Source organism: Dermacentor variabilis, chromosome 4 (assembly GCF_050947875.1).
Source record: "Dermacentor variabilis isolate Ectoservices chromosome 4, ASM5094787v1, whole genome shotgun sequence".
Classification (NCBI taxonomy): domain Eukaryota; kingdom Metazoa; phylum Arthropoda; class Arachnida; order Ixodida; family Ixodidae; genus Dermacentor; species Dermacentor variabilis.
In genome coordinates, this window is record NC_134571.1 from 144,334,478 (window position 1) to 144,360,901 (window position 26,424).

The window sequence follows — 26,424 nt, forward strand, 5'->3', positions numbered from 1 at the left end:
ATAACCACTCAATCCGCCCAGCGTGTGTGTTTCATATCAGTGTACAAAGCACTAATCTGTACTACGTTCCGCGGGATGGCGCTTCGCTGGCTCACCGACTAATCACCGACCCGGTCGCAGGTGAAGCCAGCAGAAAGCGGCGTAGTGCGATGGCTTGTTCCGGGAAGCAGGCGCGCATGTTGCACTCACTGGTGTGCTTGGTCAGATAATATTGCGGCCCCAACAATGTTTATTCCGGGTTACCTATAGCAACGCGGATTGCTGTGCAACACGTGCAGCAAGTTCCATGCTTCATTTTGCACTAGCAAGACCCTACGACGAAGTGGCATGCCGTGTGACAGACCCGTCGAAATTCTACATTTCTCTCAATTAATTAATTGTAATCGGTAAAATCGGTAAATCGGTAAATTGTAATCGGTAAAATTGCGCAAACGGTTTTTGCAGAAGTATGAACATTCTATATGCTCTCGCAAATTGTGTGCGAATGGCGTAAGATATATATTGGCGTGATGTTTGCGCGAAAACTAGATTTCAGCAAAGGTCGGGCACGCATTCAGCTCGCTGTTGAGAGACCTAGACTGCAGCAATTTATGTTAGCGCAGTGTTTTTCTGTGTGTGTTTATAGGCTTTCTTGGTGAGCTACGCGATACATTCAACGTCTTTCGCAATAACCACGCCCTGTAAGCTTTAGTGTTGCCTATACGCAGCTCAAGTTCGACCGTAATCTAAAGACACCTATGTTTATTCTGTTACCATATAATTTACGCTGACCAATACGATCGCGCAAGTGGTTTCTTAGCCGGCAGTACTCGATCCTACGAAGTGATCAGCGCCGTAAGTTCCTTTGCCTGGAAATTACTTTCCTTATTGCGATTATTAAATTAAGCCCATATTTCACCGTGAAAACGAATTGTGTGGCTTGCATTTAATTGTGCTCTTTTATCCGTATTTGGAGGGAATGGAAGGGCGTCATACGTAACCAAACCTAGCCTAACATAACCTAGCTTAACACGGGACTACAGAACATAACCTAAGCTCGAATCCTTCTTGGTCCTCACGTAGCATCTCTCTCTGTTCGAGTGCTTCCAGGACATTAGGATAGTACGCCTTAACCTACGTAAACCTCCTTCCAGCATACGTATGCAAGCGTGCTTTAGTTCGTCCTCAACATGAATTTGCTTGCGCGAACTGGTGTCCCGATAATCATTATTTAATCGATATGCTAGAGGCTATTCATAACAAAAAAAGTCAGTCGAATTATTTCAAGTAACAGCTTCAAATCAAGAACAAAACAAATTACCGCGCATCTTTGACTTCTACCATAAGCCGTGCCTCTTGATACTTCCTTATTGTCACTATTTCACAAATTTGTTCACACTAATATGTGGTCATCTGTACATCACCCGTGCATTTTAAATCGTACACTAGGTTGTCATGCAGATAGCGTAATAAGATCAGCTTAGGGCGCATTTACGGAAATAGTGATACTTTCAACTCATCGGCCCTGCCGCAAGCTATCCTATTGAGGAATTGCATTGCAGGCTACATCGTGCCTGAGCATTGCGCATCTAAATGCTGTGATCTCTTTAACTATTACATTTCATCTAAAAATAATGTCATTGTACCATCGTTTTTTTTCTTTCCCAAATAATTCTAATCTAACGTTCATATTGCGCAGGGTCAGTTTTTAGTTTTAGCTGACATATCTGATAATTTATCTGGTGTTGCTTTCTCTGGCTCATTGCCAGAGATTTAATAAGCTTGCTCTCTGATTGATGTCGCTGGGTACATCGCGCCGGGTAATTTTTATTGTAAACATGTATATTTAAGATAAGATTGCTTGAAGTTTTATGGTATTTACATTGTACATTCGTTATAATAAACGTAAGTGCATTTTTACTAAGGGCTTTGCTGTTTATGATAACTGTCTACTTTTACGTTTATTAATGATACTACAATTGCATTATTTACGTTGTTAGCATTAGCTGTTTTTCTTATGATTGCTATGTATAACTTTCATGCTATTTAAGTTGGGCTGTGTAGGGTACTAATAAATGAATAAATAAATAAATAAATAAATAAATAAATAAATAAATAAATAAATAATTAATAAAATACATAAACCGCTCACTTGTGCTGCCGGATCGCAAGGAAGATTACACGATGCTAGGAAAGCAACAAGGAGCACCCAGCAAATTTTAACTCGTAGTGTACCAGGCGCAGCAACCAGAAAACTCTACACTGTGCTACCGAGTATGGTTTGGTCAACTGAGCCAAGCCACAGCAGATGCTAAGTCCCGAACCAATGGAGAACATTAGTTATAATCCTTCATTTATTTCACACCTGCTACAATGTTCACAACTTCACTATAGTTCTACGGCAGGACTTAGCAGCAAAAGTGGCGCAAGCGCAGTTTTCGCTTTCGTTCAGCTAGTGTAAAGCTTAGCATATGCTCGTACTCCTTCCTTAAAGGGACTGAGGACTGGCCAGAATGTTTTGTGAGACGTTGATGGAAAACAAATGACCGTGATTTAAAGCGACAGAATCCAGCACGCTGTTCACCATTTAGGTAGGTATTATAATTTTAAATTGCCGAAGAAAGTCTCAAAACCCTGTAAGTGGCGTGGCCTGGTGGCGAAATCATGGTACTCCGTATCGATTATATAAGATTACTGTACGTGAGCCCGCTGTTACTTAATACAGCATAATTATTGCTTAAAATTGCAGTGCGCACATTATTAGATGCTTGCCCTTTATCCTATGAGTCTTACGTAGGGAAGAAAGTACACGGCAACGAACGACACATTCGTCCGACAATGCACGGTGGCGCACATGTCGTTATGCGTGGGCGAGTTTCCGCGTAAGTACTCAGAGTTGCATGGTCTCCCTGAGAGATACAAAATACCATCGACTAGTTGTGCCGTTAAGTGGGTGTGAGCGCTACAATATTAGCTCACGCGTGGCCACGGCAACAGGCTGTGATACTTTTCACGTGTGACCCCGTCGTTTCACTTTCGAGAACATGACTTGGCTAAAAAAAGATGCTCTTGACTGGTTACTGACGAAATCAGTTAGGCAGGAAACGGTAAAAACACGTAGATAATACTGCGGAAACAAGTTAATACTTAGAAAATAAGCAGTCGGAGGAACATGTTTTGTTTCGCAGGCACATATTTTTCAGGAGCAAAATAATACTTTCTCACAGCTACGGCCGCGCTTGTCGTCTGCCATCAAACCATGCAGGCGTATAATTGCTATCGCACTAAACTATCACTGTGAAAGACTACCTGCTCAGTGTGGAAGTAAAAATTCTGATAAAAAGTGTTCCACAGGGTTTTCCGTGTTACCACTTCAGGATTAGACACTCTGACCGGTATGCTTTCCGTTGCACTGAAAAATGGGTACCTTGAAGATTGGTTGACAGTCCCTTTAATTTTAGTTGAAGATCGTCTGCGCCACCTTGAGCAAATCATATCCATCTCAGGAGAATGCAATCGTATGAGCGGGAAACAAATTCATCCGAGAAGGCTACGCCAGATTCAGCTTCATGAAAGGTGGTGTTCGTGTATCTTTGAAGCGGAGTTGAAATTGCGAGGGAAAGTTGCTCGCACTTGCTGGACAGTCCAGTCCTTTTAAAACCTCGACGTTACACTAATGGTAGCCAGCAGTGTACAATAAAATTAAAAGAGTGCAAAAAAAAAAAAACGAGATGGACGAGTCGAACAACACAGGAGCGCTGGTGTTGTTCAGTCTTGTTCATCTCCATTCTCGCGCACCTTTAATTTTACTATACATAATAAACCAACTAGCCCAACAGCAAGTCTTGTTGCTAGAAGTTCTCGAATTTGGTCTTGCAGCACATGCATGGCAAGGACATTGAATACTTTGTTCAACATCCGCTCAAATGTGCTTTGCAGATTCAATTAAGCTGCGCTCTCACACCAGAAGAGTTCATCCCCAAGCCATACTGTGCCTTTGACGCCATCCGCCTGTTCAAGTGCACGGGAAGGCGAAGTGAGTAGAAAAAAGTGCATTCTTTGCTTCCTTTCTCTCGCAGTTGGTAAGTTGACTCAGTGACGGTCTTAATCTGATTTGTATGCTTACCATTTACGCTGAAATGAAGGAAGATGTCAAAGAATAGTAATTCAACTGCTAATAATATCCACTTAATCTTCGCCCAGTAAAGTGGCATACTCGTAACGGCATTATGCAGCTCAGTACGCGGGCGCTGATGTTATCAGCAATGCGTTGTGGTCACAATCAGATAGCCAGTATCAAAATTTGTTATCTTTGCCTGTTTGAATGGACAATTTTCGAATTATTCGGAGGAATTCTCACGGTCAGATTAATGATGGGGCCTCCTGTGCATATAAACGCCACATTACTTATAATTATTAACGTTAGCAGCAGTACCACAAAGAACGAATTAGTACATTAGTACATGTCTGATCAAGCCTCCGTGGGGAAAAAAACGTGCACTGAGATTTTTGTGCAGCATAAGCAGTTCCTTACATTCAAATTAATCTCGACTGCCTACTACAATCGCTCAGATTCCATTACGTATAAGCACATATAGTTCACACTTCTTGATGCCGTGAACGTGCAAGAGGTATATTCCGCTGCCCCTCGATTCATTGCCATTCAATAAAATGTTTCAGCACCGCAAGATTGCCGTCTACAAACTTCAGTACAACAATTACTGCTCTGGCGCAGTAAACCGTGAGCATCAGTGACTCCATAGAACGCACTGAGCTCACCATCCCCAGGGATAGCCTGCTTCATTGAAGCTACCTTTTCAATATACGGCACTTCGCAGTAAAATATCTTTGAGCATTCCTGCTCTGGCCGTGACTTCTTTCTTTAGCGGAAATAATGCTTAAGTAAGCACACGTGAAAAGTACGGCTTAAATTTATCTCATAAAAGTATACTAAAAATTTTATCTTAAAAGCTAGCACAACCTACGTTTCAGCCGCGTGAATACCTTTGTTCACTCGCTAATGATGCACTATAAAGAAAGACACCGAATCTGAGAATGCGAATACTAACTGATTGTTAAACTAAAGATTTACATTTTTATTGCGACATAAAAGTTACAGATGCACAAAAAGAGAAAATAGGGCGCATTAAGGCAGCTGCCGTCGCTATATGGGCGTAGTTCTGCTGTCACGGCGCATGTGTTCTCGGCGCGTGGCGGATTATAGAAGGTCTCCCGAGACCTGACATACGTTGCATTTGGCTGCAAGAGCGATGAAGTTAAAAGGAACGCACCTTTGCGGTCCACTCAATCGAACATGCTGGACCACCGCTATACTGGAGCGTTCTGGCATTCGCTGCTACGTTGTTCGCATTAAGCCCAAACTACACGTATACACCAGCCGGCGCGTGACCGCGCGCCCAGGCATGCGCAGATGGTGCTGGACAGATCGTGACGCGTCGAAGCGCGGCGCGAACACGAATGTCTTCTTCAGACAAATTCCGATGCTCTGGTTGGGCCTCAGAAAATGAATACCAAACGAGGTCTGCCGAGGCGAAAATGGTTTAGCCAAACGGGCGCGCGCTGGCGTCCGCCAAGCCGCCATTCCGCGCGAGGCGCGACAAACGCACGCCGGCATGCGTACACGTGGTTCGGCCTTTAGCGTTGAAGCTGAGCAGCTTTGCGCATACCACAGCGTAGTGTCTGTCGTCGTCTGAGTGGAACTGGCGACAAACAGGGAGCTACAAATGCCGACTGTTTTTTCTCGGGTCAAACGCCTCGTGCACAACCGAGATGCGATGACTGCGAGGCCGCTAGCGGCTATAGTCATCGCGCCAGCGATCCGACTCTCCTCATAACTCTCAGAGCGTTTATTCTGTTATGCAGAAGCAGTTGCACCGCGTGCTCCTTAGCGCCAGCGTGTCACCCTAGCGTAACGCAAATATTTGCTTTCATTTTTAATTCTGCACCCGTCGTATGAAACTATCACATTTACTTACGTATTTATCTATTTATGGATGGATGATAAAATATGGATGGTAAGAATTCATTTCTAAAAGAAGTTCATTGCGCTTTCAATAATTATTGTGCGTAAGACGAGAATCGAATGCAATAGCAAGAAAGAAACGAATGCACCATTACAATCATTTGCGCATCATGATTTTCCGAGGCAACAGCAACAGCAGCAGCAAAAGCGGTGTATGTAGCACATAGAGAGAACTATGCGCACCTTCCCGGTGCTGTGTGCACTTGTTGCTGTGCAGATATCTTCGACCACCACTGCAACTTCGAGGATGGTTGGTGTTCCTGGCAGAACCGGTACCTACCGGATCCCAACGTGGTCTCCTGGCTCATGGGTGGAGAACACCTAAAAACTACACTGCCGAGGCCTCCTCAAGACCATACTTTTGGAAATGGCACCGGTCAGTCAGCCGCACCTATCGCATCCTTGGAATGCACTAGCTGAGACGAAGCAAGAATGCTTACATAATGCTCATGAAATAACTGCACATAGAGAAATAAGAGGTATCCTAGTCTCTTTTGTAATAAAGGTATAATGCAGAAGGTTTAAAGAGCCTCAGTTATTGCAATATAGATATCATCAGAGCAGCCTTGTATTTGTGCCCTGTTTGAATCGCACCGCTTATGCAGAGAACATAAACAGGTTGATTATGATGATGACAAAAATAGAAAAGAGCGTCCGCTGAAAGTTACGAATTCTATTAGGAATAGATGTAGAGTATCGCCCCTTATTCAGAAATGCATCTTGACTCGAAGGTCATGCTTGACTTGATATAAATTATGCCTGGTGTGAACGCGCAGAAGGCACTCACTGCGTTTCTTTTGGTGCGTTCACGACACGCGTCATCTAAGTAAAGTGAAGCATGGGCTTAAAGTTTACATGCATTTCTGAACACGGGGGGTTAGAGTGTTCCAACTATAGTCAATGAGAACCTAAGAAATACAATATTATATGTAAGCTGTCTAATTCAAACACGAATTGCATAGGACACAAGACAATTTATTCACCTGGTAGAACGCGTACAACTGGGGCATGTACATTGAGTACAGTATAACGTATTGCACGTGCAATAAATCGTACTTGAGATAACAAAGATGCGCCATTTAGCCAATTAGGTTCACTTATTTGCCTGACGCCAAGCAGTTTCGAGTGTATAAAACAAATATTTTTTCATATAAATCGTACTTTGTATCGCTGGTTTCAGGATTAAACCTGCAAGTCTAGACAAATTTCATGGGGGATCCTGACATCCTTGCTAAAAAAATATAACATTTTTACTTCAAATATATAGCTTCTATTTTCTAATTAGCCCATCATGTTCGTTAGCAGAGCAAGGTCATTAGGCTGTGAGCGAACTCAAGCTGGCTCGGCTCTCTTTCACAGTTGAAGAACAGATGCAGTGCGTTTTTGCGGATGGAGCTTGTTCGTGATTCTTCGGTTGTCACCGACTACAGAAACGGCGTCACTATGAACAGCTGCTGCTTCCTATTTATTTACACTGCACAACGAAAGCGATTGTTAGCAATATGAAAAAAAAAACGTATACGTTGCGTCAGCCGAGAAAATCATAAGCTCGCAGCGCTTTTTCAACCTATTGTTCCTCTGCTGGCCACAATGCTGATATGCTTCTTTTGAAACCCATTCCATTCTTGCTGTAGGACACGGGTTCTTCTGCACATTATATGCGCTGCTCATCGCCGCGTCATCATCATAATATCGACTAGGATGCAAACTGCGAGCATTAGTTTTTTTTTATTCCGTGCGGTCATCACTCGGTATCTCAGCGACATACACCAACTAGCGTCTAGGTTACAAGAAAGAAGCTAACGCTTATCAACACATGGAATCAAGTGGTGTTCTCAGCGGTAACATGATGAAACATTATCTGGACAGCCAAAATGTATCAAAACGAAGTCGTAACGCCCCTACTTAATCCCCTAGCCCTTTTGGCGGTCGAAATGACTTTATATTATTATTATTATTATTATTATTATTATTATTATTATTATTATTATTATTATTATTATTATTATTATTATTATTATTGATTTAAGTGCCCTTTTCAGTATATCTCCAAATGCATTGTACGAGTAAATCAACCAGGGAAGAAAGTCTTGAGGCTTGACGGGGCTATGGTGTCCTACGTAACCGGACCATTTGCGACAGGGCTGCAACGGTACAAAGATACACACAGGGGCTGCAATGGTACAAAGATACACATAGTTAAAAAGCAAATAAGCAAGAACACCAATGTACAATATATACAACATTATGTCTTAGCGGACACATTAACAGGAGAATTGAGAGAGAAAAAAACTGACACTATACGCACAGTTTATTCACGTATTAGTGATAGAGCGAAAAAAGAGATTATGAAGGAACTGAGTAAATGCACTTGCAAGAACCAGGCAAAATTGGTGTTAGTGGGGTGTTGGATTAAGATAGAGACATATGAAAATAAATATTAGCGTTCGCTAGTAATAGAAATGCCGACGTGGATTACTGAGTTTAATTACATGTTAATGTATACGTCACTACTTTTTCATACCTTATTTTATATGGTTGTGAGTTTGTATTTTGGCGCTTGTATGTCATAATTAGTGCCCAGCTGTCGACTTTCCAGATTTCCGAGTTATGTATCGAATGAGTGGGTGAATTCTTCTCAGACCAGCTAAACGAAATAATGCGCTTGTTTTCCTTATTATACCTATTATATACGGGGGACCAAACATGCGCATATATCGAGAGTCCGCACGAACATTGTTATACTTGCTAAAAATTGATTTAGTGTGAGCGAGGAATGGAACCTAACTTATGACACGAGCAGCTCATTCTTGCAGCAGAATTTAAATATTCCTGGTATTTAACGCGCCAGAACCACAATATACTTTTACTGGACGCCAGTGGGGGACTCCGGATTAGCTTTGACCACCTGTGGTTTTGTAACGCGCATCTAAAGCACGGTACGCGGGCGTTTCTCTATATCGTCGTCATAGAAAAGCGGCCACCACGGCTGGGTTTCAATCCCACAATGTCATGCTTAGCAGCGCATGGTCTAAAAAATTTTACACACTTATGAGGCTTTGCTTGTCCCATGCGTAAAACCCCTATCATTAGAGCCTTTAAAATTTATACAGGACAAAAACGGAGCTCCAACTTGACGTGCGATGAGAAAAGACGTAGTTGAGAACTGTGTAGTCTTTCAGACAGTCTTGGGCGCGCAGAAATATCCGACAGCAAAATTTGGCAGCGATACCTTTGAAACCTTATTTAATGCACTTTTTCTGTCGCCTGTCACAGCACTCATCATTTTTCTTTGCAAGAAAAGGTGGGCAGACAAATTACAATCTTTGGTTACCACCGAAAATTTCATCTTACCCGCTAACCGTGAGGGTGTTAGTCATGGGACAACTGAACAGTCCTTGTACACTTATAAAGTTGTAAAACCATTTAGAAACACCACAGCCACTAAGCTATCATGACGGGTTTTCCAGCAAAAGGAACTTCTTAATATTTTCCGAGGTTGCTGTCAGCCAAACAAGTGCAGCAGTTTAAGGAAAAAAGAAGTAGTCAATGATGCAGCAAAATATTGACCTGACAAGAAAGAGTACAGCAGTGTCGGCGTAGTAGACCAGTGGTACGTGATAACCTCTCCACGACGAAGCTGACAAGTTTGTCACAAATCATGCTTTCAGAAAAATTAATGCCTATTATTTTCGTATACGGAGCGATTTCGACTGTGGTGCCATGTGGTGAAAGTTGAGAAAGTTCGAACACCTTATTACGTGGATGTAAAGTGACGGCTTCAACTCCTTCCATAACTGGCGGTGAACTTAGAACAACAATGACATATACCGAGCGGCCTATACCCAGTGACCCAAGCTGGCATGAAAGTCGTTCGTTTGTGAGCGGTGCATGCCCACTTTGTCATACACAGTTACCTAAGTCGGTCTGAATGCTTTGTTTGTATTGAGCTCAGTTCCGTCAGCACAGCAGAGCGATGCCCTACCCATTAAACTATATGCACAGGCTAGTGATCCTAGTTGGCGGGAAAATGGTTAGAGGCAATGACAAATGAAAATGCGTGAAGTATCCCAATAAAGGTAGTTGCATTAAGGAAAAATTCCGCCAGAACCCATCTCACAAAGAGTTTTCGCGCAAATGCGGTTAGCAGTGAACCAACTTAGTGACACACCGTATTACCGTAGCGGAGAAACGTTATACGTGTGACAAATACATGCAGCAGTGTTTCTGTCTCACGTTTCCTTCTGGACACACCATGTCATCTAATGGCGCTGCTGTGAAGTCCACGTGTGACACTTGCATAACTATATATTTAGACAAGATTGTCCGAAAAAGCTGACCGTCACTTTAGCATACGTTAAAAGGGATGAAGGCGAAAGCTTGTGCGCTCACGAGAGATGCATGATATTATGTGATATTTCGTTCTAATGCCTTGTTACTTTCTCTTACTTGTTTTCTCCCGCCAAATGTCGTGGGTTCGAATGCCTCGATTAACTTTATTCAGTTCACTTTATTTCTTTCCAGGCCCCCATTTCAGAGGGTGTTAAATAAGCGGTGGGATTATATTTCGACTAAGAAAAACAAACAGCGAAGATTATTTAACATTGAAGAAGATCAGTTACGCGTTCTTGGAAAGCAGATGATGTAGCGATAGAGATGATGTCATAGGCTAGGCGGTTCCAGTCTGTAGCTTCTCTGAAAATTAATTAATGCTCTAAAATGTTAATTTACTCCGCCTTATTAACACCAATCGTACTGCGTTCGACTCTTGACCTTGATGTAAATTGTTATCCAACTTGAAGATATCGCCGGTTCTCCCATATATCCACGTTGGGTCGTGGGTTAGAACGCCTTATTCAACTTCGTCTCAATTAATACAAAATATCATGCGTTCTACTCCCGCAAAATGTCGAGGTTTCGACTCCCACCAAAAATCATGGGTTCAACTCCCAACCTTCACGATGTGAACAGGAATCCAACTTCGATACATCCTCGGTTCGCCCATATCTCCAAGTGGGTTCGACTCCCACCAAAGCTTGTGGGTACGTGTGGTTTAATTTACTGTACAGTAATTAACTTTGCCTTAATTGGTACCACATGTCGTGGGTGCCACTCGCACTAAACGTCATGGACTTGAGTCCCTTTATTAATTCTCACATAATTAATTGTGCGTTAATGCAGCTTAACACCAAAGGTAGCAAGTTCGACTGTCAACCTTCACGGTGCCAATTGGAATCCAACTTTGGGGAATGGTCGGTTTTCCCATATCTCCAAGTGGGTTCGACTCCCACCAAAGGGCGCATGTTCGACTCCAACCAAAGGTTGTGCATAGGAGCACCTTAATTAACTCCGTCTGGACTAACTCTGCCGTAATTAACTTTTCCTTTACTAACACCACAGGCCGTGGTTGCGACTACTTCAAAAGTCGGGGATTCGACTCCCACCAAAGATAGGGGATGCGAGTGCCTCAATTAACTCTGTCTTGCATAACTGTCCCTTCACTAACCATGCTTAATTACCAGAAAGGTCGTGGGTTCGAGTGCCTTAATTAACTCTAGTTTATTGAACTGTGCCTTAATTCACCTTGGCGTAACGAACACCAAAGTTTGTTGGTTGGACTCCCTACAAGTCTATCTGCCTGCCTGCCTGCCTGCCTGCCTGCCTGCCTGCCTGCCTGCCTGCCTGCCTGCCTGCCTGCCTGCCCGCCTGCCTGCCTGCCTGCCCGTCTGTCTGTCTGTCTGTCTGTCTGTCTGTCTGTCTGTCTGTCTGTCTGTCTGTCTGTCTGTCTGTCTGTCTGTCTGTCTGTCTGTCTGTCTGTCTGTCTGTCTGTCTGTCTGTCTGTCTGTCTGTCTGTCTGTCTGTCTGTCTGTCTGTCTGTCTGTCTGTCTGTCTGTCTGTCTGTCTGTCTGTCTGTCTGTCTGTCTGTCTGTCTGTCTGTCTGTCTGTCTGTCTGTCTGTCTGTCTGTCGCCATTTTTTCTCCAACTTGGGTCACTTGGTAGCCCATGCTCTAATGGGTAGAACATTGAGCTGCTGTGCTGAGGGAACCGCCTTCGAGATGTATCACCGCACCAACAACTTGAGTCACCGGGATGTGACACTAGGTATGTGTCACTCTTCAACGAACCTTTTGACGTCGACATGCGCCACTGCGGATACCGGACTGGGCACGTGGCTCTGGGTGTGTACCCCTCTTTAATGAACCACTTTGACGCCGACTTGGGGCATTGGGTGTGGACCATTCAGTATGTGCTGCTCTTCAATGAACGTCTTTGATACCAATTTGGGTCATTCGGTAACTGCTAGAAGGTACGTACCACTGTTCAGTGAACCTCCTTCAGAATAAATTTCGTAACCACATATACGTCAGTGGGTATGTGTCGCTATACATTGACGAAAAGCATCGGATAAATATCCGATGCTTGGCGGAAGCATCCGGTCCCATCTGTTCCACCTTGGCGGCCATTATGCCGTATATCCTCTTTGTATTGGCGGAGTTGTGTTCGCTCAGCCTGCAGCCGTGCTCAGCCAAAAACATAACAACGCAATTATTTTTGACGCCCCGTTGGCCGAACTCTGCCCCCTCTTCATCGTCCTGTCTGCCAGCCCGCTGCCCTAGGATGACCTGCGCTTTCCTGTTCCGACCCACTATTGTGTCCAGTACTTCCCACTCACTGAGCTCGATCATGAGGTACCTGTTTCGTCTCCACCAACGCCTTCAAGTTCTGTATCCGCCAACGCCTACATAGTTGCGTCTCTTGAGGTGGTTCTGCGTCGAGTCACTGGCGTTTGGCAGCGTTCTCCCGGTTTCGAACCTCGGGATCAGCGCGGCGACGACACCTGGCTCCCGCTTCGTTGATGCGCGCTCTCGGTTCGGATTGTCGGCGGATACGCATGGCTTCTGCTTGGTGCTATGCCACGCAGAAGCCTTGCGTATCCGGCTACGGCAGCCTCTTCTTCTGCCGTGCGCGGTACCCGCGGCCTAGCCATGGTGACAGCTGCGAATGCATTGCGTGACGCGCGTAATGCAATGCAGATATATAAAGTTCGTCTCTGTAGCATGGCGCTTCCTCATTGGTCGATAGCATGGCATCGTTCCCATTGTTCTTATCGGTACAACTGCGAATGTAAACTAATATTCTACGCAGATGTGTAAGTTGGCTTTCCTGCAGTGCGTTTTTGGTGCTAACGGACGAGTCAGTGAGACATAGAAAGCTTCGCTTTAATAAGGTTGTGAGTTTTTAGAGGGCAGCTTTAAGGCACCCGTTCCATCGGCGAACGCCAGCGTTGTCCCTAGTAACCGAGCGAAAGAACATAGGGAAGGATGAAAGCGAACGTGAAGTCAGCCATAGTTTAGAGAGAGAGAGAGCGGAAAGGGGAAAGGCAGGGAGGTTAACCAGAGAAAAAGATCCGGTTGGCTATTCTACACTGGGGAGAGAGGGGAGGGGGAGGTAAAGTGGTAACAAAGTAGAGATAAGGAAAGGAAGGAGCGTAGACACACAATCACAATCGGTCACTGGCACCGAATACTGTCATCGCACAGCACAGTGACACTTGCCACACATCAACATTTGTTCAGGCTACAGCCGCCTGTCCAATTCTGACGCCCTCAAAAACCGCAACGGTGCCCTCGTCGCCCTCTGCTGCGATGGCTTGTGATGGCGGTATTTTAAAAGAAGTTCTTCTGTGAGAGGTCTTTGGTCAAAGCGCGCTATCGCAGTTGCGAGTGATTGTCTCTGTAAACTATATCGAGGACAGTCACAAAGAAGGTGTTGAAAAGTCTCCTCGTTACCACAGTCCTCACACGTGGCGTCGTCGGCCCATCCAATTCGGTAAGCGAAAGACTTGGTGAAAGCCACCCCTAGCCATAGTCGACAAAGCAGGGTAGCTTCGCGACGGCAGAGTCCAGCTGAAATACAAAGGCGTAGAGGGTAGTCAAGATTGTGGAGTCGGTAGTCGTGAAAACTTCCAGCGTTCCACAAGGAGAACGTGATGTCACGGCTGATCAGGATCGCGAGGAGGAAAGCACAGGAACAGGGTGCAGCCGAACTACTCAGCGGAAAGCGGAGGAGGAGGTTGTGGCGAAAGCGTGAGACGAAAAGGGTAGTGTCGCGCAAGACGGGTTTTGGGGAGAGAATGCCAACCAGATGGCGCCAGAGTAGTGTGCATCGGCTCTAATGAAACAAAGCGTTACTTGAATAGAGTTCTGTCTGCGGAGATTGCTGTTATTCGCCCCCACGCCATCCCCGCGCCACCTCTCGCGATCTCCCGATTAGCGAGGAAGTTGCTCCACACATCCTCTGTTTGCAACGTGTCGCACTAGACAGATTGTCCGGGCCAATTCATATACTGTACTGTGAAACGAAAACACGCATACGGCTGCGCTGAAATTTCGCTTTAGGGAGTATCGTAATCGACAGTAAATCGTTTTTTTCAGAGCCCATCGTTAATTAACGCTCCAAATGTTGCAGTTTATTTTTACTGCTAGAAAATATGGTTGTATTTCACAATAAATTGCGTACACCGTTCACCGTGAGAGGCGTTAACCGCCCATTGATATTGCCGCACAAAGATAGAGAGATGAATTACTTGGTTGATATTTAGAGTGGTGTTTTTTGGAAGTTGTCGTTTCAGAACTAAGAGCGAATTTTAGTGCTTGTGGGCATGCTTTGCGGTTTTTGTCGTTCGTTTTTTACACTTTATTATTATTTGGCAACTGCGTCATTAATTGGGCAGCATACTTGAAAGCAAGAGTTCTTTGTGTTATGTTTCGTTTACTGCCCTCTTCACAGCTAGTTTCTTCTATGTTTTACCTTTAGCACGTCCTCTAGCGTTCAGGGCGTGCATATCGACATTTGTAATTTCAAATATTCGTAGTTGGTTGTCAAGGGTGGGTACGAGCGGCACTAGGAAATGGGCACCGACTACTTCAGCTAAAAAAAATATTAACAGGTTACAACTTTCGACCGACGTTTCAGTTTTACTTACCAACTTGGAATTTTCATCATGTTTTGGTGCATTTTCTTCGCATACACAGTGCGTTTTGACAGTTATAACCAAGGCTAATAATGAACGTCGGCTTAAATAACGCCAGTTTAGTTGTCTCTTAGATTCTCACATTTTGCGGCTGAGTTGATGTAAAGGCCATCAGCGATTGAAAGCGATATTCGGCTCGCACGACTGCCGGCGCTTTTCGCCACCGGTGAGCAGTGGTGATTTCGAGGAAGGCAAAGGCGTTCACAATTCTTCACAGCGGTCCTCGCCTTCACCGTATATCACAATAATAATGCCCACCGGTGGCGCCATAAGTGCCCCCTGCCATGCAGGCCGAGTATCGAATTCTGCTTGCATGGGCCTTATGCGAGCGCTTTTGAAAGCTTTGTGAGCGACAGCTGTCCATCGCTGATGAGCCACGCTTGAAAAGCGTAGTGATAGCGCGTCTTCCTATTTTCACTACCTCTTCCTGGTTTTGATCACTTCGGTGTCATGCGCACCTATATGTAGCTCTTTCAATAAATAACGATGCCTGACATTTCGCAATAAGTACTTTTGAGTAAACACGCGTATCGAAACCGGGTCTGACGTCTTATTCAATGTGCGTGAAACGTTTAACTTGAATCGTATTCGGCTTTTTGTTCTGTATAACACGTGCTTCTCATGTCACTTTTAATTTTTGTTTCTCCAGGGTCCTACCTGTTCGTGTCTAACTTTGAAAGAAAGAAAGGTGACCAGGCCGAACTGATAGGCGAAATCCTCTCCATGGACAGCCGAGTAACGCCATGCGTCGAGTTCTGGTTTATAATCAATGGAGACGAGAGCGCCGATTTGAAGGTAATTACATACCATCAGAATTTCTCAATAAATGTCAGACATTTCTTTCAAATGACGTGGGTTTCATTGACCAATTATAATGACCATCTGCCCTATCTCGTCGGCAACTGCAGCTGGACTGTGTGAAAACAAGATGCGGTGATACAAATAAAAATAGAGACAGTTTACTTAGCAAAATATTCGTTATCGCTAATATTCAATCAATTGTACGCTGTGCTCCAAGGTGAGAAGCCTTCATTTTTCACTTAATTTCGCCATTCGGCCACGCATTCTTAATATTAAAAGTATTAAATACTGAAAAACAAATTATTACACCTAATGACAGAAAACATCTTGGCAGATCTATTTATAGGGCGTTTGACCGTCAAACTGAGGGCAGGCCGGCATTTGGTCTGGCGTTCATCACCACTTAACTCACACGGCAGCCAGTCGAATCGCTTCATTACCACAAGAAATTTCCTTTTTTTTTTGTTTGGTATTCGTGGGTCTCTCCTTCCCAACTTTTTTCTCGGGAACAGAAACGCCCTTTCAGAATGACGGCGCGTGCTTTTTAAACACAATAGTGAAATCAGCGTTAAAAGAATGGGTATTGCAGTGTACTCAAAACAGCAAACCAATCAAGCAATTTTAGCTCGACAGGGTTGCTTTCGAAGATGGGAAATGTCCACAGTCTATGAAAGGTGCAGACAAATATCATGCCGAAGTTGTGAGCTAATGATAGCATGCTGCGTCTAGATAAAGTTTCTATAGAAAAGGCTATGTTGAAAGTGTTCTTTATAAGACTTATCTTGTCGGCAACTGGATCGAGACAGTTTTTTCTTAAGGCTAACAAAAATGACAAAACAAATTGTTTCACGTACACCACAATAACTGCCATGATGTCTAATTTAGTAACGTGAGCAGTTGTAAGGTAGACAGCAAGCTACAGTGAAATACCAATTGAAATGAGATGCAATGCAGCGCTGTTTTCGCTCCCGGGTTGTGCATGCCCTTAGTTCCAAAGACACCAACGCGAGCCGTAAGTAGCAAACCAAAGCGAGGAAAAAAACGTGTCAGCATTTGATGACGTAGAAAAAAGAAGGGTATTGAGGACATTAGCTTTGTTCGTAAAAATATTATTCTGCGTTCATATTATGCACACAGCGTTCCTATTTAATTAATTCACGGTTTGTCACCTAAGGCCCTGCAAGTACTTTTCCAAATCGAAGCATTCTAGGTCGACAAAACCACCTCTTTGTTCTTAGCATCTACAACTGAAGAAACCTACATTATTCTTTGGGCATTACCAAAGCTTTAGTTTACTTTTTACACAATAGCTTTAAAGCCACACTTTCAATGGTACCCGTCTTTAAAGCTTAGCTGAAATAATTAGTTTCAGTAATTGCTTCTGGCATAACCTATCGAGTAATCTTCATTGTTGCACGTTTGAAAGAACGCCCACATGCTTAGAACAAGGCAGACGCTCCTAATTAATGTAGAGAGGTTCGTGTAGGACGCTGCTATTGCTTAGAACTAATGGGGTTTCAGCCGTACTCTTGGTACAAAGGAACGACAATATAGTAGTGCAAACAACCACAAGGGCATTTACTGCACATTTCATACGCTAATGCCTGCTGGCCGAATTAGTAACGATAGAACATGACGGTGGGTGCGTGACAAATATTGGAAGTCCAACTCCCAGTGACCGGATAGCGAGCGAATATGTTCGCCCGCATTCTAGGTAGCCATACCTAATCGTTCGCGTGTATCGTAAGACAAGCAGTGACGCGTTAGAACGATATTGTTCGTGCATTCCGCTGTCGTGCTCCGAAGCCTTTCCCGGGACGGTCCCGCGTAGCGCGGATCGGCGCATGCGCGGAGCGTCCGCTTTGCTCACCGTGCCCAAGCTCACTCAAATTTTCGCACCACTAACCACGCCGTTAGGTGGAGTTAGCAGCGCAATACTGGCGCCATTTCTCGTAGTACGCTGCAACCACACAGACTTCTGTCGCCTCTAAGCTACGCGGAGAAGCTGGATTACAGGACACGCGAGAGCCATGGAGGGAAAACAACATCAGGAGACGCGTGAGAATCGAGCGGTCCCCGCAAGTCTCAGACGATGTTTCAATAAATCATGTACCAATTGGCCTAGCTTTGGATATTGTTGAGTTTACTGGTGGTTGCTCAGTTTGCGCTATCGGTAAGACACGCTTTCGGCCTGTGCAATATGCCTCTAAAAGTTGGCGATAACGGTAATGAGCTGTGCAAACAACGTTATCAGTAACCGCGGCATACATTTCTCGTCAGAGGCACCCAGGGAAGGGTACGAGTGTAGGACGCACTTCGGTGAGCGGAGGCACGTCACATTTGCGCGCTAGCCTTACCACTTATCTGGCTGAAGTAGAAGGTTGGCGGTGAACTTCGGAACGGCGGGGGAGGGGGGGGGGGTAATCTGCAAGGCATCACTCATTCGCTGAAGTTGAACCAGCGAGAAGGAATAAACTAGCTGTGGATGCCTGTTTTTACTTGCTGCTATTCCAACCCAGTCACTCAGCCATTAAGACGCAGCGACAATGGACATGTTGACTCGGCGGACATATACAGAATACCCCCCCTCCCCTCCATATACCCCTTGGGTCTATTGTGGCGCGCTCATGGCAGAGATGTCCACTGTTGCGGGTATATCTGCCACTTAGCGTTCAGTCTCACGGATTTTATTTCTAGCGCAAACGATGTCGCTTAGAAGATGCAGGTTGCCTAAAATTGACAGTAGTTTTACAATATGGGCGCTAAAGACTGAGTTTACGTTAAGTTACACATTGAAAAGTTCATAATTCATAAGTAATGAGCACTTCTAGTAGTAAGTGAAGAAGAAAAAGTATTAATCGTTGTTCGGGCGGCTGCTAGCAACATACCTTTGGCCTCATATAAACCGTGTGTCCCTGCTAAAGTTAGCGAAGCCGTTCACCGTACAAAAAGAAGATTTATACAAAGAGGCGCATTGCACAATTATAAGACCAACGTGGTTCAGTCGTCAGAGGTCTCAGGACTGAGCACCGTATCTTCAAATCGTATTTTGCACCATGTTTATTTTATTCATTTTTTGAAGCCGCTTGGCTAGCGTAATCAGGAAAACTTTATGTATAGTGCGCTTGAATAATTTTAATTTACTTTGTGCTAGTTGGAACATCGCTTTATATGGTTGATACTATTCGCTATAGCATCCTGGCTAACAAGCAGTCGCAAGAAATACATCAGGGCAAAAGTTCTCTACAGACGCTACCAAATGCAGGTACATGTAAGTCATCGAAGTTCTCCGATTACCACTTGGGTACCGATAGTCGAAATAACCTCAACTTATTGAACATCTGGGGGTGACGGCTCATTTTAATAGCCATTGGTTACATCGGCGAGATTTCTCTGATGGAAAAGAAATTTCGTGATAACGTACACTTATTGCTACATCTCTATCCTTGAAACCACAATGTACAACTTTCTTTCACGTTTTTCAGATGCTTGCCATCGATCCAGGGCATGAGTCACGGGACAATTCTCCGCTTTGGTCGCACAAAGGTGGAGGCCCAGTCACGTGGCAACAGGGCCGTGTCGCAGCACTTCACAGGAGGCGGGTACGACAGTGTCGTGAGGCACCAGATACATGTTTTTCGATCTGCGACCGCAGAAAGCAACCTTCCGTTGCGTGCCTCCTTGATGTGACAATCTGTGAGAGACGCCAACGAAGAGTGGTTTCTTGCGCGAACAAGAACGTCAACTTGACTTATCGTTTAGCAGTTTGCACAATAATTCCATTTTATTTACTGTTTTCTGTATAAAATTTCAAGACCAGCTATAACACTTTCTTGTAGTAAAGAAAAGGATGCTCCGGAGACTTTCATACGCACACTTTCCAGCATTCCTTTGATACGTAAAGTTAACCACACTGTTAAATAGGTTTGCTTCTTTAGGGGGCGTATTACCCGAAGGAATATTCGTCGTCTGTCTAGCTTGCGCTCGCTTTCTTGAAAGCTCTGCGCTCGCTGCTTTCCTGTCAAAAATGATGTCATAATGATAACGTTCATGCCATTCATGACCAAGAAGTACCGGGCGTGTCACGGTAAATAAAGAAAATACGCTCTATAGATAGAGACGAGTTTTGTTTTGGGCGACAAGCTAAGCACCACATGGTGCAAAGATTTGTGTAGGAGGTATGCGGGTCAGGTGATAATATTCCGACAATACTGTCTTTAAGCTTTCGAACTGCAGCGGTGAATTTCAATTCAATTACAACCAAATCGACTTTTATAACACGTTTCCGTTGATGTAGGCGCCTATAAATCACACCGGCGGTTTCTGTATACAATAATGATCGCATAAAAAGAACTTATGAATTCCGATCGCTCATCGTAGCTTCCTTGTTGCGAATACACTAAATGTTTACTACACGCAAGCAAAGAACAGCAAAGAGGAAGATAATGGCCTCAGAAGTCAACAGGAATGACATGCATAAAGAGTCAATTTTCCTTGTCGGCTCATAGATATCTTAAACATAATACAGTGTATATCATTATCAGCAGCCGTCTCGGGGCCTCAAGTTGCCTAATATGTTTTCAACCAGCTTCTTTACTGAGAGCATGTGAAAGTTTGCTAAAAGGCGTTCCCATTTCTGTGACGTCATTAGTCTCATGCCAATAAACCAACGTCTTCCTCCATAGCCACTTATCCTGCGCCAGTTGTCAAGCGAGACGCGTCCTACTTGCTGTCATCAGAACTAAATTTAACTGCTCTATTGCTGTGAAACATTTCCATTGCTCATATTCTTGCAGCCCATCTTTCTCGCAACTATGGGATTGCCATCGATACCTGCATACATCGCTCTGGATGACATCACAGTGAAAGAATCTGACAAGTGCGATACATTACCAACATCAGCTGATGCTTTATCAGCAGGTGAGTTCTAGATTGCGGTTAACATTTACAACGCAAGCAGCAACAATTACGAAATGTGTTACAGCAAACATCAGCAGTGTGTAAACTAGGCAGGAGAATAATTTTTCTTACCTGCGTGTAGTCCGTATCATCGGCACTAAGAGTCATTATGAAACAGTATTCAGCGTTTAAGTTTATACCTGTAGTCAAATTTCTAAACTTATCCAATGTCCAGAACACGGTTTGACAAAGAATAACAGTGTCACCGAAATGGGGTACATCAACATTGAAATTGGACCGGAATATTATGGCAGTAGTTCTAGCTTCCTTTGGGTACAGTTATCTCGTAAAAATTTAATAGTTTTGGCTATATTAACAAAAATATATCAAAGTTTCATAAGTTAAACAGCATGAGTTCCGATTAGCACGAAAAGTAGAATAGGAAAATATTCGGTGGCTTGAATCGCTTGTTGCTCAAAGCCGATGCACTTGCATCAAGAAGGCAAGTCAGTAGCATTACGGAAGTGATAGCAGCGAAATGAAACTTCAATGCCAGAGAACGCTACATCTGAAGTGAAGTTGTCGATTAGCTAAAGCGCATTTGATGAAGTGTGATATTCTAAAATTGTTTTATTTTCTCGCACTTCATCTAATTCCCTGTGAAATAGGTGTCCGTCTTATCACGGCTCCAGGAGCTACTAAAAAAATTATATCTCCATAATGCATGTTTTTAAACAGGCTCATAATGCAACTAATATTGACCAGCAAGAAACTATTGTCCTCATTGTGCATAGATATTGCTGATTGCTGCAGATACTTCATTGGTGGATTTTGTCGATCACGTGGCTGCAGTACGAATTCAAGTAACTTTAGTTATGAGGCTCAGCACACATCGCCGGCTCCTTTACGCAGTGGAGCTGCTCAGCTGCACTTTCGAGAGGTCGAACCTATGTCGCTGGTCTTCTCAAGGGACTACATCAAGGACCTGGATGCTTGGCCCTCCTCTATTTGCCACGCTGGGTCCACCTGCACTTCCAGACGGCGTAAAAGGTATGGCTGCAAATGACCAGCAAGATTTTATGGGCACAAAAGACAATTATTTGATGTGATTTAATGAAAACTTTTCCTGTGAAAACTTTTACGCAGTATTTTGCTTATTGTATTGTCCTGTAATTATACTGGTTCCACGAGGACGCCAGTGAAATTCTCAGCGTCTATCACCACGAACAATGTGAGATACACATCTGTATTTCTTCGCTTCAACACAAGACATGATTTCACAGGAAGACAGACATTTCAAATCATGAGCAGTAGTTGAACACTGAATGTCGCTTTAAATGCCAACTGCAACAACATTTCACTTGGGCTGAATTACCTATAAATGCTCAGCATGTACTATCAATGTAGTCTTGCCATATTCGCAGGGCTGGTAATTGTCTAATTTTCTTATTAGCTGCCTTTGAATAGGGCTTACCCTTGTGTTTATATTTAGGTGCACGTTAAAGAACTCCGGGTGGTCGAAATTTCCGGAGTCCTCCACTACGGTGTGCCTCATAATCAGAAAACCGTTTTCGCACGTAAAACCCCATAATTTAATTTAATAGGGCCTAAGCGGATGACGCCTGCCCCTGGCGGCGAGTGGTGTGATCTGCATATAGCGAAAGTCCCAGAACAGCTCACGATTGATGATCTCTTAAGTTGCGTCACGGCGCCCAGACACGCCCCTCAATGAGCATTTGCTAATTGATGGTGTTTTCTCGTGGAACACGTCATTTGAGCTGTTGCAAGAATACAGATTCGTTTCGAGGCCGTCAGAGGCTCGAACACATAAAACAGGAGCTATGGTTGTACAGTACGCAACGCTGCGTAGAGGAAGGCCGAACACATCTTTCCTCTCCGAGTTTTAAGGATGCCTGCGTTCACCGCACCCCAGCAGGCAAGTGCAACGTGGACGGGATAACGCCCACAAAACATGTAATCTTCACTTGATGAAGCGGCACAAGCTACATTTCACGAACACAATCACTAACCCGGGAGAGTTCTGCTTGCCAAATGCTTTCTAGCGAAGACAGTAAGTATTACAAGCCGCAGTGTCACATGAAAAGCAAAGGTAACTTGTATTCAGGGACGATATTCTCGAATGATCAGTTCCGGTAGGGCATTATCTTCGAGCGTTTCCATATCGGACGAGTCGAAGTAGGCGAACAAAAGCCTTTCCCACAAAATGCCAGAAACGCTGTTAGGAGGAACCACATGCTATATTTGTCACGAAAGATAACGCGTCGCGGCGGCCATGGTGTAGGGGCGGCGGCAAGCCATGCATAAATGCAACGCCGCCGAACCAAAACAGGCAAAACATAACCACGGCCGGAGTCCGGCCTGTCTGGCCGTGTCTTTACACGCACGTTGTGTCGAGCCCATGGCCGGGCTATAGGGTCCCAGGCCGTGCCGAGCCTCAGCTACTTCTCATATTTTACTACAGATGGCATTAGTTTTCTAATCTGTAGACGCCTAAGGTTGCTAAAGGGTAAAGCCGGTCAAAGGCGCGGATATAGTCCGCTGCTTTCAGCGTGCCAGGTAGCTGCCATTTTAGTCGTAAGCGTGCTGCCGGAGAAACAAAGATCACTTAAATTTTGCACTCTTTAGTTCAGCGCGTTAAACGTGGCCAGCAGAGCGTGGCGATCTGCTGTTATCCCAGTGCAAACGCACGAGTATGCGGTGAGCGAACAGTTTGACCGCTTCAGCGGCTCGCTGAACTGTCGCTGAACACTCCGCTGCAGCGGCTCCGGCGTGAGATAGGCCATGGTCTATCCTCGCGCTTTTTTGCCGACTTAGCGTTACTACGCCGCGCATGGATAGTGTCCGCGTTACGCCGGATCCCGTTAGCTCGGTCACCCCAATGCACTCTTTATCTCCGAGTCGAGGCAGAGCGCATCGAGGCTCTGCTTGTTGAACGTGGACGAGAAGACACAGAAAACCTGCTCGACTCAGAAAATACTTCGCATTAAGAGGAAATCGCGGGCGCGCAACAGCCCCGGTCCAGAGCACTATGCAGCTAGCATAGTATAATAAAGCTGTGGCTAGCAGATGTGCGTCGCTTGTTCGCTGATACACAGGAACGGCGTACACGCCAGGGAAGAAGACGACCTGCAGGCTGGTTCTCTACAGTCTAAATCGTACTTCATGCGATGGTAATGGCGGCGCTTTTACAGTATCGGTGTGAAAAATTTGGCAGAGACACTTAAAATGCTTACGTGTGGGAATACGAAAGCAGTTAACCGTTTGTAGACCTCCGAACGTCACAAACGTGGTCATTTTACAAACTCGTGACGTACGCCATCTCCTCCCCATTGGCTGCCCAGTCACGCGTCCTATGACGCATGCGCTAGGCACACCTTTAGTCAGTCAGAACCGTAAAGCCGCCGTACTGTCGGGGAAGCATGCTCGTCACGCACCCCAAAGGCGCGGGTTCGATTCCCACCCAGGCACAACATGTGCCGAATTTTCTTCTCAAAGTCGTTAATGCACTTTGTTTACAGGAGCGTCCTTGACAAATTTTACACCAATCTGAGCATTTTTTAACGTTTTTTTACTCTTTGTGTCGTCAGCAATTTTTTGTAGCATCTTTCGATCACACCGAATACGACGGATTTTTCGCATAATGGGGCATATAATACTTTAGCTTTAACACATTGACTTTTGCGAGCGTTTTGTGAAGCACCCAATCGCATTTAAAGCAAAAATTTTCCGCAGAGGCTGCTGTATGTCTAAATGATTTGAAACGGGGCTTCTTAAACGATCCAGAACCTTGTTGCAGTTGTGCTTTAGAGCCACGTTTCAAAAGACGATTTTGCTTCACCAGGATAGCAACTGTATTCCTTAGCAGTGTTCTTACGTACGTGTAACTCACGCTCCCCAAATACCATATGGGGAGGAGGCCGAGAATAGGCTAAAACTTGGTGTGGTGTAGTCGGCGTCACACGTAAAACACACACGAACAAAAAAAAAATATAAGAAACGTACCGGAAATCAAAGGGGGAGGGACGAAGGGAAGTTTGGAGCTATGAGAGGAAAGCCCTACAAGGAGGATACTGGCTGTCAATTTAGTCTAGGGTTGGATATAACAGGCGGGACTAAAGTGAAATTTAGGGACGTATGTAGGCGCGGCCAGTCAAGTGTGTCTGCTTTTCTCATAAAGCAGGTCCTATACAATCAATTTTTCTCGAATTGCAAAGAGGTGTGGAGAGGAGGATGAGGGGCGGGGGGAAGACGTACCTGGCAGCAACATGTGTTCGGTGATAGCCTTTGAATAGCTTCCACGGGGGAAGGTACTAAAGTTCTCCGGTTCGGTAATGAGTACAAATGAAAACGGAAAGAACCTGCACTCAAATACGTCTATATATTTTAATACTTTTAAGAAGTGACCGCATGAAAGATCAGTCTCTTGAGCCAACGGATTTACTAAACTTTCATCTAACATCTACCCTCATTGTACGAGAGAATATACCTCTTTTGCAAAAATTGTATTTGTACTTGCTTTTCTAGTCCTCCCTGGCTTAGTGATCTGTTTTTAGCCCCTCTAGGTGCGATGGTGTCTGATAATTTAGACGAGACAGCGGCAGTAAAAGTTTTGAGCTAGGGTAATGATTTCTTGTTTGTTCATAATTGCTCCTCCTGTCAATTAGAGGCTAGCATTTACGGTGTCTTTACAAAGATTTGAGAGTATCTCAAGCCGTTGAAAGAGGCATATTAACTACCGCAGAGTGGTACCATGCGCTTTCTGGATGTTCACTTGCTGCTTTGTAATGATCGCTTTTGCTGGCATTACGAGCCACGAACTAACAAAGCTATCCTCCCATGCAACTCAGCACGTTCTGAATTAGTTGAGAGGGCCATTAGAAATCTTTATTTCAAGAACGCAGTATAGATGTCGGGCCGCCATCTGGTTGCGTCCACTTTTGACCAGCAAGGAAAGAGGCTGGTTGACGCCAGCTATCGCCAGTGATTGTTGTTTTCTGTGGCTGAGCGAATATTGTGAGTCAACCGTAATATTGGTCACTCTGTGGTCAGAGCCAGAGAGCGTGGGAGTCGGATAAGTGTGCTGCCCTGTATGGCCCTGTCTCCCATAATTAGTAAAAAAAACATGCTTGCACAAATATTCAAGTGGTCTTCTGGGCACCTAATAAGCAGGATAAGCTGTACAAGATCACAAACCCAAACACACCCACAAGACATGGCCGCGAAAATAACCACAAAAACGAGTTTCTCGATTATGCTAAGTTTGTCGTTTATCGCGTACCTCCGTCATGTAATCGCAATTATCTTGAGGAAACCGACCGTTGCAAGAGCACTCACACAATGTACGTAAATAAACAACAACTTTACTAGTGTTTCTTTTTCAAGCATTGTAGGCCATGTGGCTGTCATCCGTTGTTTGACACCAGCAAAATTGTTGGCCTAAGCAATAGTCACCTTAAAAACGAGATTATCGAAGCAGAAGAGATAGAAAAGCTGGATTAAACTTTTCTATCTCTTAAAAGCATTAAAACTTATAGCTGGTGTAAATATGCCATATATTGTCTTAATAGCGGAAGAATTTTATTTTCTTGGTAGGCCAACGAGGAATATTTAAAACTGATAGGTTGTGAAGCCTTTGAGTATCTTTTCA

At 44.4% G+C, this 26,424-nt stretch overlaps 1 protein-coding gene across 1 annotated transcript in view; it reads left to right on the top strand.

The window, feature by feature from the left end:
- LOC142578379 (MAM and LDL-receptor class A domain-containing protein 1-like) overlaps positions 1-26,424 on the top strand; it is a 56,173-nt gene that overhangs the window by 14,764 nt on the left and 14,985 nt on the right. The window contains exons 8-13 of the mRNA XM_075687773.1: positions 3,919-4,015; positions 6,240-6,398; positions 15,706-15,851; positions 19,343-19,459; positions 20,654-20,777; positions 21,669-21,806. Coding sequence (XP_075543888.1) covers positions 3,919-4,015; positions 6,240-6,398; positions 15,706-15,851; positions 19,343-19,459; positions 20,654-20,777; positions 21,669-21,806 — 781 coding nt within the window. The remainder of the gene's footprint in view (positions 1-3,918; positions 4,016-6,239; positions 6,399-15,705; positions 15,852-19,342; positions 19,460-20,653; positions 20,778-21,668; positions 21,807-26,424) is intronic.